Source organism: Crocodylus porosus, unplaced genomic scaffold (assembly GCF_001723895.1).
Source record: "Crocodylus porosus isolate Cpor-Errol unplaced genomic scaffold, CroPor_comp1, whole genome shotgun sequence".
Classification (NCBI taxonomy): Eukaryota; Metazoa; Chordata; order Crocodylia; family Crocodylidae; genus Crocodylus; species Crocodylus porosus.
In genome coordinates, this window is record NW_017728943.1 from 116,596,467 (window position 1) to 116,613,061 (window position 16,595).

Here is a 16,595-nt window from a genome sequence, read left to right on the forward strand (position 1 = left end):
AGATGGCCACGCCTAGGGCCACTCAGGGACTGAGCTGTTGACCAGGGTCAGAAGGAATGAGCAGAATCCAGGGACAAGCCAGGTCAGGAAACCAGGAGGTCAGTCTGATAGCAGCATTTAGGGAAGAAGCCAAGTCGAGAAGCCAGGAAATTAGAGAGCAGAGGCAGAGAGAAAGCTGTAGGGAATAGCAAAGCAGCATAGGGTCAGACTGAACCCTGTTGCCCAGATGCTTCTTGTTCCCACTCAGGAGCTTATATGGGGGAAGTGGAGAGTCAGCTGACCCTGACTGGCCACTCCAGTGACAAGGAGTGGATGGAGGGCTAGGTCCTGATGGAAGCTTCAGACCAGCCTTGCCAATCTAGGCAGTCAGCTGTAGGGTGGCAGGTTGAACTGAGTGGCTGTGCTGGCCCCAGGTTTGAGGCTATGGCTTGACAGCAATGAGCATGAGAACACAAGTTACTAGGCTTGATCCAGGGATAATGGGTTTAATGTAATGACCTCTGAAATACAGGAAGCAACACCACATTGTTTCACGTTTCCTTCTGGCTGTAAGCTCCATGACTTTGTGAACGAATTTAATTAAATTGTGAATTTTCATCACTGTACTGTCATAGCAGCTCCCAAATAAATAGTGTCCCACTCCTTTGGCCTATATTTAGATGAGTGTTTTAGTAAACTGAGAATATTTCTCAGGAATAACTTGTTGATGGGAAGAGGAAGTTGAATATTTGATCAAAGAGCTTGAAAACTGGCTGCTTGGCCTGTATGGTCACCTAATCCCAGCCATACATTTTTTTTAAAGAATGTGAATTATGCACCCTAAAACATTAATATGTAGAAGATGGAGGAAATATGTTGTGGCTGGAATGTTTCCTGATCCTCAGAAACCCCTACAGAGCATTGGACAGCACTATTAATTAGCTCCAAAAGAAAGTCCCATCCAGTCCTTCTTGACTAGTAAATTTTGGATTGGTGTATAAGACTAATTAAAATTCAATCCCTTTCCCCTTCCCTGCTATTTTTCAGACATCAAAGTAATGGTGTTTTCATTTTTAAACTGAATATTGCATTTGAGATCCTGATGTAGGCCATTAATAGTGTTAACAGCTTTTCCATGGGTAGGAATCAGCTTATGGACCAAATACAGCTGTTTCTGCCAAAGCAAATAGGAAGAAACCTAGGTATAATTATGAGACTCATGGTATGAGCCAGACATTTTCAGGAAATATTGCTGCCATGTATTTTGCCTAACACGGACATTTTTTCCTGTTTCCTGTAGCTTGTTAAATATACACCACTTGCTTTCCCCTCCCAGTATTGTATCAAAGCCATAAGTTATATTTAGTTCCAGTCAAGGCACAGGCAGCCTGTTTATATTTTCAGAGTAATGTAAAAATGCTTGATACCACATGTGTGCCCTTGAGAAATGCAAACACACAACAAATATCTTTACCAGAAAGCTGGAGTTCTCCTACTAAAAGGCATGTTGGAAAAGGAAGTAGTGCTATTAGAAAATAAACAGCAGGATTCAGTATAATGTCCCCTACAGATCTTTTTATAATACTTCAGTATTTCATGCTTGATCTAAGTCAATGAAGAGATTCCTGTGCATATCAAGAAGTTCTGAAATAGGGCCATAGAAGCCATTGTCGTGAGTGCTACAGGAGAACATTACACAGATATTCTTAAAACTAAATCTTTCCTGGTGGCCTAAATTTTAGTGTCCCATAATGCTGCTTTTTATGGCAATAGCCACTCAAGAAGCCTGTCATACAATCATGATATGCTGTATCATGATATTGTATGTAATGCTTCCACTGTCACTCCAAAGGAAATATTAAACTAAAGGTTTTTATGAAGAGACAGTTTGGCCTAGATAAGCTCATAGTTTAAACTTCACTGGATAGAAAATTCTTGCCTTATCAGAGTTACAGAGAAACTGAATTCCACAGTCAGGGTTCCTCCATCTCAACCTGATAATTATTACTTCTAGCACCGTCATATTAAATGGTTTCTTTGAAATTTGGTAGTGTCAAAGGCTGCCTATATGTATGCTTGGAGGTAGGGGGGAGGGGGATATTTTAATTAGAGAAGCTCCTGGACAACCACTCTAATTAAAATGCCACAGCGGCATGTCTACACATGCATTTTGGGCCTTAAGTAATGTGTATTAAATCTAGTACCCCTGGGCACTTACACATATGTGGGAAATGCAGTACATGTAAATTGATGCGCTCTGGCACCCTTGCATGTCATGTATATCAGCGGTGCAGTATGCCTTCACTCTGAAAAAATGGAGCCGGTGCACTTTGAACTAAAACATGTTCGATGTGCTTTAGTTCAAAGGATACTGCCACCATTTTCTCAGCTCGGGGACATGCTGCACAACTAATGCACGTGATGCATGTGCACTTTTAATTAGTGCAGCTTGCTAATTAAAAGCACCTGGTGCCATGTCAGGTGAAAATGTCCTCTGTTGTAAGGTACAAGGAAAATACCCATGAGTCTGTCTCAATGTGCATTAACCAGAAAGTATGGGCATTTTTACACAAGTAAATGCTGCAGTGCCAGGTGCTTTGAAAAGCACCTGGCACTGCGTCACTTCCAGTTGTATAAGCAGCAAAATGCATGTCAGCACTGAGAAAATGGCAGTGGTGCACTTTTGAACTAAAACACATAGAAAGTGCTTTTTGCCACTTATACAACTGCATGTGGCAGCGTATTGTGGGATGAAAAGGCATGTGAATAACTGTCCCATGGTTTTTTAGTGATGCGTTAATGCATATTAAAATAGGTTAATGCATATTAAAGTGCATGTGTAAATGCACCCATGTCACATGTATTAAGCCCCTGTACTTTTTAAACAGGCCATGGGATGCTTTATCTAAACATTGCTTAGTTAAAACGCCTCACGGTCATTTAAAAACACGCAGGGGCTTAATACATGGGACACCGCGGCATCACTGCAGTGTTCTAATGAGAACACAAAGGACCATGCACATAGGTACCCAAAGTGATGTTGCACCTGTGATAGTCTAGGAAATATGCAAGAGGCGAGACTCTTTGTGTGTGCATCCTTTATTAGACCAACTGCATATTTGGGAGAGACATAAACAAGCTTTCAGGTATCACAGTATTCTTCCTTGGCTCTTGGAAAGAAAAACAGGCACAGCAGAGCTAAACCACAGATGGACCAAGGGCTTGTGTAAAACTCCACATGTAAATAGAAACAGATATAAGAGAATTTATCAGGTAGCCAACAGGCAAGAGAGATGTGGTAAAAATCTTCTAAGTGCGGGAACAAAATTGTTTAGGAAGTCATTCTCCTCTGTGAAGTGCAGAGATTTAGCGAGTATCACAAGAAAGTCTAATGGATGATGAAGTCCCTGGTTCTTACACTCCAATAGGTTAATGCATCTTTGTTCCCAGGCTCATCTTTTGAAGGGGTTTTGTAAATTTCCATTGAGCTGTGATAGGGAATGATTTTTCTGAGACAAATATTCTGTCTGTTTTCTAGTGTCTCTGTCATTTATCATTTGGCAATCATTCATTCTGGTGTGTAGTTTTTGTCTGGTTTCAGCTACATGGTTTCCATGGGGACATTTGGCATACTAGATGAGGTATACCAAGTTCAGATGTATGATCCATTGATTCTGATGGTTTCATTTTGGGGAATGTTGATTGTTATGGCAGTAGAGATGTGTCAATAGGTCTTGCATTTATTGTTAAGAAAGGGTAGGGTCCTAGTAGGTGCCTGTTGATCAGTAGGGAGATTACTTCTTATGATGAGTTGCACAACATTAGAGGGTTGTCTGCAGCCAGGAGTGGTGGGTATTGGAAATATTTTTTTGAAATTTTGAAATTTCTTTGAAATTGTATACACCAGCTAATGTGGCTTTTAGCCTATCATTTTTCTTAATTCCCAGCATCTCTCTCTCTTTCTTTATCCCCTCACATTCCTTATAATGGAAAATGGTGATGGAGATAAAATAATTGAAAGGAATAATTAAAACAGAGAGAAACAAACAAAAAATCATGTGAGAGTCCATGAAGAATTAAGTGCCAGAATAAGTCTGTGAAACTCGGCAACTATGTGTAAAATGGCCATATGACCTAATTGTTCATATTTTCTTCCAGAATCATGTTATTTTGTTTTGGGACATCCGAAATGGCCTGGGCCTTAGTTTCCTCAAGCAAAATATTCTTTTTGCTTGGTGTATAAAAACTACCAAAAAATTCGGAGGCGCTGATGTATCAATCATATTTGATCTAATAAGCACAGATTAATTGAGATTAGTGGAAGTAGTTTTCAAAGAGAGGGCTAATGTTTAGAGTGAAAGAGAAGATGGATACCATTGCTATCAAAGCTGTTCTTGCTCAAAGTTATTATTAATGCCTTTCGTTCAGAGTTTGATGATAGATGCATACATGTATTTGGAACATTAAGCTAGTTCTTCACTTCAAGCAATATATGGGTGATTAGTGAGACACAAGCCAGCAGTATCAATCTCAGAATACATTTTTAAATGTGTTTTTCTCATATATGTAATTCCTATATTATTAATAATTACTTTATCATTATTTTTCATGTAAAATGTCACTGCAAAATTGTCCTTGATTTTGTTTCTGACAATATGGTCATTAATTTGTTAGGATCTTTTCTATCAGTTGAATCCAGTATCACTGTAATGTGCTGTCACATTCATATTCTCATCTTCCTTCTTTTTCTTTTTTTTATAGATTGGGCAAAATGTTGTGACAATGACGAAATGGAGCGACTTTACAAATCATTAGAACAAGCAAGTTTGTCACCTATTGGAGATCGTCGTCCTTCAACCAAAAAAGAACTTCGAAAGTCCTTTATCAAAAGAAGCAAAAACCCCTGCATTAATGAGAAACTTCACAAAATACGGGTGCTGAATAGCACGTTAAAGGTGAGGTTTTTCCCTTGGTCAAAATTCACACCTGAGAGAGAAATAGTTTACACTGTTAAAGAAATTATTTTAGACTTCATTCAAATGTTAAGAGAACATGACTTGAAGTGGCAAAAAATTTGGTTCAGTTTTTAAAATTTTCATTGACTTTTCCCTGAATCTGTTTTGTTGTGTTTGAAACTGGAAACAGAAACAACAGTTGATAAGGGACTGTTCTTGCAGTAGTTCTAACTGTTTTGGGGAATGTAAGAAGAGATGTCATTTTAATTAGATGGGAACCTACTGAATGTTTGCTGAGTGCATGAAACAGGAGAGGCCTTACAAAGGAAAAGCCGAACAAGTGTGTTGATTATAAAGGACAAACAAGTAACCTTGAGCCAAGAAAGTTTCCCTAATGTGATTATTTCAGAATGGACAGGATGCGCTAAAGCTATTTTCAGCTCCGTTTATAACTAAAATATTTTTAACAACAAAGGCTCCCTGCTTTCATGTTGAGATCTTACCATGCATAGAGGACTATAGGGTTTCACAGAGCTTTCCATGGAGGGACCTATAAATATATAAATTCTGGAGTGCATTGATTGTTAGGACCCTTTATTTCTACATGCCAGCATCATTTATGTCTCATGGAATTCCTAGTTCTGCTTCTGGGATTTTACTGGAAGAAAGAGAAAACTTGCTAACAATGGTAAATCAAAAATAGAATAGAAGGATTAAATGAACATAAATTTCCTCCCGTTTTCTCTTAATTTTTTTTTTTATCACTGGAAGTACTGGCCAACTATTCTTCTTCAAACATTTTTACTTGGCCTTAGATTATGTTTAGTTTTAAGACATTTATAAATAGCTATTACATTGGTAAGATGACCAGTGCTACTAGCAGCAGTGGTAAGTATAGCATAGGTAAGGCTTTCCAGGCTAGATCTGCTTTTACCATTCTGAATGCCTGGTGGAAAACACAGGCCTCACCACTTGAGCTTCACCTCTGTATGCGGCTCTGACAATCAGAGCCTGCAGCAGTGACATCTTTCCACAGACGTCCTCAGAGTGAATAGATGTTACATGGAAAGGAGACTGATAACGGTTTTTTGCTTTTCTATAGTATTGGCTATACAGAGATGATTTCACCGTGTAATAGGTATTAATAAAGCAAGCATCACACACCTGTGGCATTACTTATGAGGAAAGTGAAATAAAGAAAATATGCCTTGGATTTTCAGGTGTCACAATGCATGTCATTAATGGAGCCAAAAGCAGAACCACTTAGTATTTTGTAATTTGGTGTCTCATGAGACAGTTATGTTAGAAGAATGCTGAGCTGAGGCATAAGCGGCTTTTTTCACAAGCTTGAGATTTGTGTAACACTGGCTTAATATGGAGAGATCATTTTCTTGAGCATTTTTCTTAATGCTGAAAATGTGTTGAGTTTTGCTTTTTTCAAACTTGGAAGTTGGAGCGTTGACAAGACAAATACCGTGTAGTGTATTTCACGGTGACACAAGTAAAAGTCTTAAAGCAATGATGTTTACATTATCCTGTCTGAAAAGCAAATTCTTATGGCCTGAAAAATGCTATACTATATGCATCAGTAGAATAGTATGCTTTTAAAGTCATTTTTAAAGAAACGTAATATGAAACGGGAGATAATTAAACTGCCATGATCTATTGGAAATGCAGAACTCAGGGGAATTTCACATCTGATTTGTATTTGCTGTGCTTTGTCTAAAATTTATTAGTATAAAACAGTGATTTATGAATACCCCTAGGTTCACTGTGATTATTTTGGGCTTCCTACTCCAGATCTTTAGTAACAGATCAGTGTTGCTGCCACAGTATATCATTAACAAAATGTGCTTGGGATGGTTAGGGAAAGAGGGAAGCTGTGGGTAGAAGATTTCCCAGGCTAGACAAATGGGTGAAAATGGTCTTTTCTCCAGGGTTATGGGAAGAATATTGCTTAAAATATGGTTTTCTGTGACCAACATTTTTTCAATGTAAAAAAGAAAATTTTGTCCCCATGGCTAGTGACATTTATCTTTATCTTCCTTCACTGTGCACTTACAAAGATTGCCAGCTGATTACAGAGTTGAATCAAAGAAATATGCCTTTTAACAAGTTTCTAGTTTTGGAAGGGATTCACAGATATAAGGCTAATTAGGGCAAGTATTAGGGATAAGAGGTCTATTTTTGTGCACATTGGTTGGGGTCTAGAAAGTTTTGGGCCCCCTTATTCAGCTTTCCCCTTTCCCCTTCCCCTCTATCTTCCTTTTCCTCTCTTCTACTTCATTCTTTTTCGCTCCTTTTGGTAATATCTTTTCCTGAGCCTGACCAGCTGGGTTGGATCTGAGATGTTGGAGGGGCCCACTGGTGGCTTCAGGAAGGTGTCACCTAAAAAGTGCTCCCTTGGTTGTTTTGAATGTATGAAAGATGGGAAGATAAGCTTTTGCAGGGCAGACACCACTACAGATATACTTCCCCAGGCCATGGGAGCAAAGGGCTAGAAAAATAAATGAATGTCTTTTGCTATTATATAGATTGCTGTATGGCTTTGTGAATGCTATGGGGACGGGAAACGTTGGCAAGACCCATTTAATTACTTTTGTGTTGACTTGCTGATGGAGGATTGAGGTATTTCCCCTGAACTCTCATAGCTTTCTTGTGCACAGATAAAGCTTGGTCTGTAGAAAGTGACTGGCCCAGATGGAAATCTCATATTGTCTTAAACAGCTATATTGCAAGGTCATAGTAAAAAATGTGGATGCTACTTCATTTTTGAGAAATAATGTATGGCAATGTAGTGAGACTGCTACAAGGCCCATATACCAATTGTCAGAGAAGGCTAATTGGTTCAGGCTTACTTTTTGCATTTTCTGACTATTGAGGTTTGAAATTAATAACTTTAACATTACTGTATGATATTGTAAGTTAATGTTTTGAACTATAGGGTAAAATAATTCAGCACATCAAAGCTAAAGGAAGTGTCATACTGGAACAAATAAGCAGATCTTGAGGGCATCAGCCTCTTCAGTGGAAGGTGAAAAGCAGTGGGACACCTAAACTATATTAATTTTTATTATTATTATGTTTACCTATCAAGCTCTTTGTTTAGCTCTTTTGAGCCTTACACTGAGACTACATCTTCAGCAGGGGCCTGCTTTGTATATGTTTAGCAGTTGTCTAATTTATCTCAGCAAACATTTCTGGTGGAGCTGCCACTTAGACGATACCTATTTAGACAACCATTTCAGTTAAGATCCCTCTGAATGTATCCTCATCTCTAGCATTTACAACATTTTGTTATAGTCTATATCCACTTTTAAAATCAATTATCATCAATCAGAGGAGCCACTTTATGAATGGGTCACTCTACTGAAAAATGGGATCCTGCATATAGTGATCACCAGATTCAGTAAACAGATATACATGACGAAGAAGAGCTACACAACAGGTTTTATTCTGGAGTAGTAAACAACTTCTGCAAACCCTTGGCCTCAGATAGTGAGGGACTACCTCCCAGTTCCCAGCAGGAGTATCTACATGTGCTATTAAAGTGATGCAATAAACTCCAGCAGAGTTTGCACCAGAGTTTATTGCTCCCGGGTGCAGCTTTTACACATGCACCTGGGACTCCAGCATGTTGAGCCAGGGAGGTACAGCCCTGAGGTTCAGCCTGCCAGGCTGGAGCTGCTCCACCCTAGCTCAGTGTGCTGTGGATAGGCTGGCTGGTGTACAAGGGTGCTACAGTGCAGGGTTAGCCAGCAGGCAGGCCCTGCACTGAAACACCCTCATGCCCCAGCTAGTCCTGATCACTGTCTACATGTTTGTTGTGGTGGAATAAATAACTCTGCCATAGGATAGTACTTGTGTTGGGCAGTAATATCACAAGTACTATCCTATGGTGGAGCTTATTAGTTTACTCTGGACTAATAGCGCTGCACTTGTAGATCATGATGCTTTACTGCAGAGCTAAGTAGTCAACTCTGCAGTAAAGTCCACATGTAGATGCCTCCAGCTTTCCAAACTATAACCCTTATCACTACACTGGAGATCTAGAATCAGAACATGGAGTTACCCAATAAAGTGTGTGGTGGATCCTGAGGTGTTCTTTCTTCATGGAGCAGTATTTCATTGCTCATGCCTTCTGTAAGGATAGAACTGAGACCTCTGGGTCTAAAAGTAGGGGTCTTTCCTTGCTGAGCAAAAGGATTAGCTTCATTAGTTGAAGCCAGTAGTAGATGTGTAAACCTCTGTGTTGTCTAATCCTTGCTAGTGGCTAGAAAGACACAATATGTACCTGTAAGTTACATCCAAATTTAATATAGCTAGGACTTACGGAAGAGGAATTTATAATGTGGCAAGGAAATTCTTTAGATGTCAGAATTACGTTTTGAATTACAGTAATTGCTTTTGTTATTATTCTTTTGCAAAACTGACAAATGTTATTGATATTATGTGCAAACTTCCCAGTTCATCAAAACACTTTTCTCTTGGGTTCTGTGCAAACGTCCTGTAGCATCTGGAGCATTTCTGGTACCTATAAATACAAATATGACTTCACCCGGAAGAGTCTCCAGTTATGTTTTAAAACGGAAATGCCACAATGTGCAATTTGTCAGCTCTCTGAGGGGAGAGACTTGTTAAGTTCACACGATTATTTTATAAAGTAAAACTAATCTGACACTGTATGGGAATTGTGTTTCTTAACCACTTGTTTTTCTACCAGTGTAAAGAACACGACTTGGCCATGATTAACCAGCTGCTGGAAGATCCTGAGTTGACAGCAGAGAAATACAGAAAGTGGAGGAACACAAACAATATGTTGGTCCAAGATATCTATCAGCAGCAGGAAGTCTTGTATTTGCCAGAGGAGATTAGGAAAGAGGAAGAGATGAACCCACCACCTTTCATTGGGAACTCTCTCTGAGGAATTGCACGTGCAGCACATGACAAGATTTCTCCCCATCTCTCTTCATTTAGTGAGACTTTAAATTTGCTATACTTTCAGGTTTTGTTTTTTCAAGTGCTTATGTCATTCTCTGGAAAAGAAAACAACTCATTCTTCAAAGCATTCCCAGGTATTAAATAAAACAAAACAAACCCTACTGGGGTGCACACCCGAGAAGAATGCTGCATGAAGCAGAGAAGAAATGGAGTTACATTCCAGAATAGCCAACTTTTCAGAAGACTCATACTGAACCTGGAATACCTGGAAGTCACAGAAAAATGTACATATTGTAGATATTAAATACTTGGGGTAATTGTACCCACCTAATCTATTGATGAAAGAATTTTATTAAGTTATAATAATCTGAACAGTACTGTATATACTCCTCTATTACTACATCTTGGCTCTTCAAGATGATAACTACAAATAAGTTGTACTTTCACTTCTACCTACACTCATTTTGAATGCATTTCAATTTTAAACAGAGATTTCTGTTTTCTTATTTCTATTTCAGACCATCTTCAGGCACAGAGTCCATGTTCTGCTTGACACCATAAATATTTTGTGTGGGCAGACAAGGCCAAGAATTGTTTCCTGTGCTATCTGGAAAGGTTCTTTTAATGTGTTTCACTGGCAAATAAACTGCTCAGCAGTGTAGAAACCCTGTGTTGTCTTAAGTTTTAACTTTTTAATGGTGTATAGACTTGGTGAGGGTTCTATGCTGTTGTATGTTTTAGGCAGTAGTGAATATGTAAGGTACAAGTTTGTTTCAAATGCACAGTCAAAAAAACCCAACAAAGAATCTAGATCCCAAAGCAGATGATTAAACATCATTATTTGATGCAGCATGGAAAATATAAACCATAATGGGCTATATTTTTGTAAATGTGTATCACCTTATGGCTTATATGAACATGGACATATACTATATATATATGATTGTATTTATGTATTTATATGTTCTGGATTTCTCTCTCTAGATAGGACTACATTTTATAGATAAGATAGCTTATTTGTTGATTTCAAGTGAAATATTTGCACAGATTTCATGGTCAAATCTTCTTCTTCTATATATGGAGCACATAATAACTCCAAAGACAGAGTTACATTGGAAGCTCCATTGTTAGCATTAATTTGACCTCCTTGCTTCTGTCTTTTGATCTGGGTATGAGATTTATCTAAAAATGTTGCTGTATAATCAATATTAGGAAAATATTTTTTCTAGAAAATATCATTACTCCAGGCTGCATACTTACATGATATATAAACAAATAGCACTTTAAAATTTTTGCTCCAATGTCATAATTTTTGACCTAACTGTGCCCAGAACAGGGTATGCTTTTGAATCACAACTTGGCAATGTGCAATATATTTTGATCTGCATGTTTGTATATGTTATTTTACAGAGCTACTGAATTTTAAGAATAACCAATCATGAACCCAAGAACTGGTATACAGTATAGTACATATGTGCACTCCAGTTAGCCAGTGTGTAAAGCTATTCTTATGAATACTTGCATACATATTACTGGTTGAAATGGAATACAGTGTAAACACCAAAAAATAGAAACAGCTAGATTTACTTATTTTAACCACCATGTGCTTTAGCAGAATTTTGATTATGAAAATAATTGTACATACCTAATTCCTGGAAACACACAGGATCTGCTCCATCACTAGTCTGAATCAAAGATTAAGTGTTTCATTACTTAGCAATTAGTACTTGTAAATCAAAGCAGAATCAGAACTTTATGGGGAGTAGGGTGTTCAAACCAAACTGTAGGGGATGAATGGGGAGTGTGTGTGTATGTGTGAGTGAGAGACTTTTGATTTTTAAAAAATCTTTATTATGTAGGTATTAAAACTAATGGTGAAAGTGCAAAGGTATGTGGCCCTCTGAGGGGCTATGCATGAAAAGGTCATTAGCAACAAAAATACCATGTGAGCAGAGATTGATACCCCTCCTCCATGCCTTTCATGGGGTTACACATGTAGGACCAGCTGTCTGTCTTTCACTTTCCAGAGGTAATAACCCAGCACAACACAAATTGGTCCACATTTTCTTGCAAGGTGAAGTTTCTAAATTCAAATGTGATGCATGTCTGGACCCGGAAACAGAAGAGTTGGAGTGCATCATTAGAGCCAGCTCCTCCAAGCCAGTTTCTGTGGCTTTTCAGAGTTGCTGTCTTGGCCTGGTTTAGCATGAAATTGGCCAGGCAGATTGCACACCCCTTGGCTCTTGGTACTGGATAGAGGAGATGTACATAGTCTTGTAAAAGTCCAAGTCCAGAGTGCCAAAGAGGGTGCTGAGGGAAGTGAAGAATGGCTGTAGCTGGGGGCAGTCCAGGAAGGTGTAGAAGAAAGTCTCCTCCACCTCCTTTTCACAGAATGGGCAGGCCATTGGTGCCACTGGGTCTAAGCGGAAGACAAAAGTGCCCGTGGCCAGGGCTCCATGCAGCAGCTACCACTGGAGGTGTCCAGTTACCTTTGTGATGGGTAGCTTGTACAGGGTGCAACAGGCTGGGTGGGTTTGCTTTTGTGTTGCTGCTGTTAGGTGCCATCTCCAAGTCATGTCAGGGTAAGTGGCAAGGACACAGGCATGATGCACTTTGTCTATGTGTACAGTACCTTCTCAGACAGGATCTCAAGCTAAATTCCACTACTATTCTTGTTAGGCACAGGGAGGGACAGCAGGGTACTGGGCCTATCATTCTCACTGCAGTCCACAGTGGAAGAGACAGGTCTGTCACTGGTGAGGGCTTGTTGTGTGCAGAGATGGTCTTCTAGAGCAATAAGTGTATTTGTGGGAAAGGCATCTTTCACTCCAGCTGAGATGTGCAAAGCAAAATGGACAGAAAGAAAGCCCAGCCAGTCAGCTAGAGCTTTGGCTGAGAGCCAGAAAGGCTGAGATGACTGGAAGAGGCAGGTATGTTTGATGGTGTACAACTGGATGAAGGAAGCAATGAGGCTTCAGGAGGTGAGACTTGGTGCCCCCTGTTAGAAGGCCAAGTTATGGACCAGGGGCTCTTATAGTGACTTTGGAAATTGCAGAAACCTACCCTGAGGTTTCAGTCAGAGATAGGCCCACCTGGCCCAGGCAAGGCTGTGGTAGAAGCATGAGCATGGCAGGGTGCTCCAGCCAAGGTGATCAGGATCCAAAAGGAATGGTTCCTGATCAAGGTTGATGTCCCTCACCAATGCAGGAAAGCAAAGGTCAGCTCTTGCCAGGGGAGGCATTTCCAAGCAAAGAGCACTTGCTGAAGGGCTTGCTGGCAAAAGGCAGCCACCCTAATCACCTGGTTGATGAGACCCTGGCTTCTCTTGCTGGTGGGTAGGTAGGACAGTTCACTGGAGCAAGTGGTGCCCATTACAGAAGTAGTCCAGGAGGACCTTGTGAATTCTTTCAAGAAGGGTCATTGGTGGATCCAGGATGGTGTACCTGTGCCGCAGAGTAGGAGCTTCCAGGTTGTTGATGATCAAGATTGGTCATGGCAGGAGAGATTGGGCAGATGCCAGGGCCACCACAGGTAGTTGTGCCTCAGCCTTCTCAAGAAGGCTTTCCCAGTTCTTGGCTAGATAGTCAGGAGGGCCTAGGAAAATGCCCAGAGCTTTGAAGCCATTGTGACATCAGATAGGGCCTCCAGGCAGGCCTGGGAGCTGAGTGTTGGCTCTGGTGCTTGGCAGTAATGTGTGACTTTTGGCCCAGTTGATACAGACTGAAGAGGCACAGTTGTAGGCCCAATGACATTCAATCAGGGAGTGGTCATCATCCTCACTTTTCTCAAAAACAGTCACATTGACATATGCTGTCACCTTAACTGAGGGGCCAGCAGGGGAAGGAGGGAAGAGGAAACAGAGAGAGACAGAGAGAAATTAGGCAGGGGGGAAGCTCTGAGCTCAGTGCATCGGTACTTTGGGCAGTGTGGTCATCTGCCAAAGTTTAGTAGAGGGTAGCTCTGTTTTTCACTATGTAAGTTCCATTAAAGCAAGGCTTCTGTAATGCACACATTAGTGCAGAGAGTGGAAATGAGACACACAATGAGGAAGGCTATGGTCAGGTTGGGATCAGAAGCCAGGGAACAAGGCTGGACTTGGGATGCTATCACTACCTCAGGTTTGAAAGCAGGGAGTAGGTTTGACTGCAAAGTTAAAGTTAGTATTGGGCTATGGAGATGGCAAACTGAGACTGGCTTGGGGTTGGAACTGCATGGCAATGATTAATAGGGGAAGCAAAGAGAGAGAAAGAAAAAGAATAAAGACCAGAGTTTGTTCTATTTATCTGGTGTCTGTGTGATCCCATTCCCTTCTTGAGTCCTGGAAAAACTATGAATGTGCCTGCTTTTGCACTGTACCTTCAGCTTAGCCTTAGTACTACATCAGAAAAAGCAGTGGGGAGGAGGTAGCCTCAACCACCTCGTGCATTAATGTTTTACATGTCTTGAGTAGGATGGAATAGAATCATGCTCAGACACCAAACATGGGGAGTAGGGTCTGGGTCTGAGCCTCCACGAGTCTGGCTAAAAAGAATTCAGTGTTTCTGGAAAACCTCACACATGGCAAAGAAAGTTTACCCAGTTCCAAGGAGAAGTCCTAGATTTATGTTATACAAATAAACTCACAGTTTAGCCCAGTGAGCACATGCTTTTACTAATAGTGTGTATGTGTGCATACACAATAGCCTGTGCTGTGTATTTTATACATTGGTTTTGTTTTATAAAGCACTGCATAAATGCTCATGGATTGACAAAGCCAATGCAATTGTTTGCGAATAAACTATATTGCACTGCTGCCCTGCGCACCGGGTAAGAGGGTTTTTTTAACTCTTGATATTTTGACAACTATATTGACAACTATTTGAGTGTCTCTCACATCATCTTGTTAGAACAAGGAATTCTGGACACAAGATAACTTTCAGGCAGCTGTTTGATCTTGGGCAAAACCCCTCTGTTTTGAAAAAGTAAATTTGCTGTACATTTGAGTGCAGCTTTTGTAGCTTATCTTCTACCCCTTCAGATACTTTCTAGGTCATCTGGACCCAAAGGAAATACAAAATATGGAGAATGTGAAGTGAATATAACATCAAAATATGACTTAGTTGAAGGGAAATATTGTTAGCTGCGACTGTAGGTCTTTCACCTAGTCCAAAAATATCACAGTTAAAGTAAACCAAAATGAAAGCAACTTAAAAGTGTAAATTCACCCCAAAACACGGAAGGGACAAGTCTTATATGAATGGGCATGTAATTGTTAATCACAGTAGTATAAAAAGTTAGTTAGCTGTGTTAATTCCAAATCTGGCAGAAGAGAGAGAGACTCCATATTGACTAATAAAACTGAGTCAGAGATGCATAACCTTTCATGAGCAAAAAACAAAAGCTTATGGATCTTTGATTCAGTTAGTCTATAATGTACATCTCTACCCTGCCTTCTGCCTCATGCTGGTATGAGACACCAAAAAGCACTGTATCCTTTCCTGTAAGTGGTGTTTGCAAGAAAGGTTCAAAGGTATGAGTATGGCATGGCACTGGTGCTAAATCTACCAGTGAATTATGCATAACACTGCAAATTAATACCTACCGAAATGTTCATAGAATCATAGAAATTAAGGGCTGGAAGGGCGCTTGAAAGACTCCAACCTCCCCTGCTCTGGGCAGGAATACTGCTGAGCTCAAATGATTCCAGCAAGGTGTCTGTCCAGTAGGGTTGTGCGAAATGGGCCCTATTCAATTTGGAATTGGCCCAAATTGGGGCCAGCGCTTCAATTCATTGATTTGGATCACTGTCCTTGATTTGACTCAGCCGAATCTGAAGATTCAATGCTGATTCAGAGAATCAGTGATTCGGACATAGACATAGTTTTAAATGTTTTTTCTACATACCTCAAGGTACTAGGCGCAGCTCGTGAATGTTGCAATGCTGGGGTGGATGAAGTGTCCCACAGGAATGCAGGGGAACCCCCGCATGCTTAGTGATGAACCCGGAAGTAGACCGGCTTGGCGATCAAGCACGGGGTGACCCCAGGTGCCCTTCCCAGATTGAGGAGGCATCAGTTGCTGAGCCGGGAGGGGCAGCGGGGCTCCCCAGTGCAGTCTCTGGTGGACCTGGAAGTGGACCGAAAGTGCTTCTGCTCCACTCCTGGGTCTGCTGCCAAGTGCGCTGGGGAGCCCCCTGCACTTCTGTGGGACTCTCCAGGCGTCCCAGCATCGCAGCATTCATGAGCCAACTGCTACCCAGAGGTACGTAGAAAAAACATTTAAAGCTGTGTTTATGTCCAAATCACTGAATCTCTCTGAATCAATTCGGAGGGTTCTGATTCAATCTGGAGAGATTATAAAGGGTCCTCTGATTTGATTCAAATTCAGAGATTCTGAAACTGGGCTGAATCTCTGCTGAATTGAATCAGGGACTGAAACTTCACACAGTCCTACTATCCAGTCTGTTCTTGAAGTTTTCCAAGGTTCAGGACAGTATCACCTCCTTGGGAAGTCTATTCCAGATTCTGGTCACCCTTACAATAAATAGTTCTTCCTTGCATCCAACCTGAAACCATCCTCTAACAGTTTATGGTCATCACTCCTTGTTCTCCCTTGTGACACCTCAATGAACAGTTTTTTCCCAGCTCCCAATATTTCATCCTTTACATACTTACAGATTGTCACTAAGTCCCCACTCAGTCTTCTCTTCCCTGGGCTGAACAGTCCCAGATCCCTTAGTCT

General features: G+C 40.6%; 1 protein-coding gene across 4 annotated transcripts in view; it reads left to right on the forward strand.

Moving 5' to 3' along the window:
- IPCEF1 (interaction protein for cytohesin exchange factors 1) overlaps positions 1–14,673 on the forward strand; it is a 102,056-nt gene extending 87,383 nt beyond the window's left edge. For all 4 annotated transcript variants that reach the window (XM_019550054.1, XM_019550055.1, XM_019550053.1 and 1 more), the window contains 2 exons: positions 4,741–4,934; positions 9,658–14,673. In XM_019550054.1, coding sequence (XP_019405599.1) covers positions 4,741–4,934; positions 9,658–9,858 — 395 coding nt within the window. In that variant the 3' untranslated portion in view covers positions 9,859–14,673. The remainder of the gene's footprint in view (positions 1–4,740; positions 4,935–9,657) is intronic.
- Positions 14,674–16,595: the final 1,922 nt, after the last annotated feature.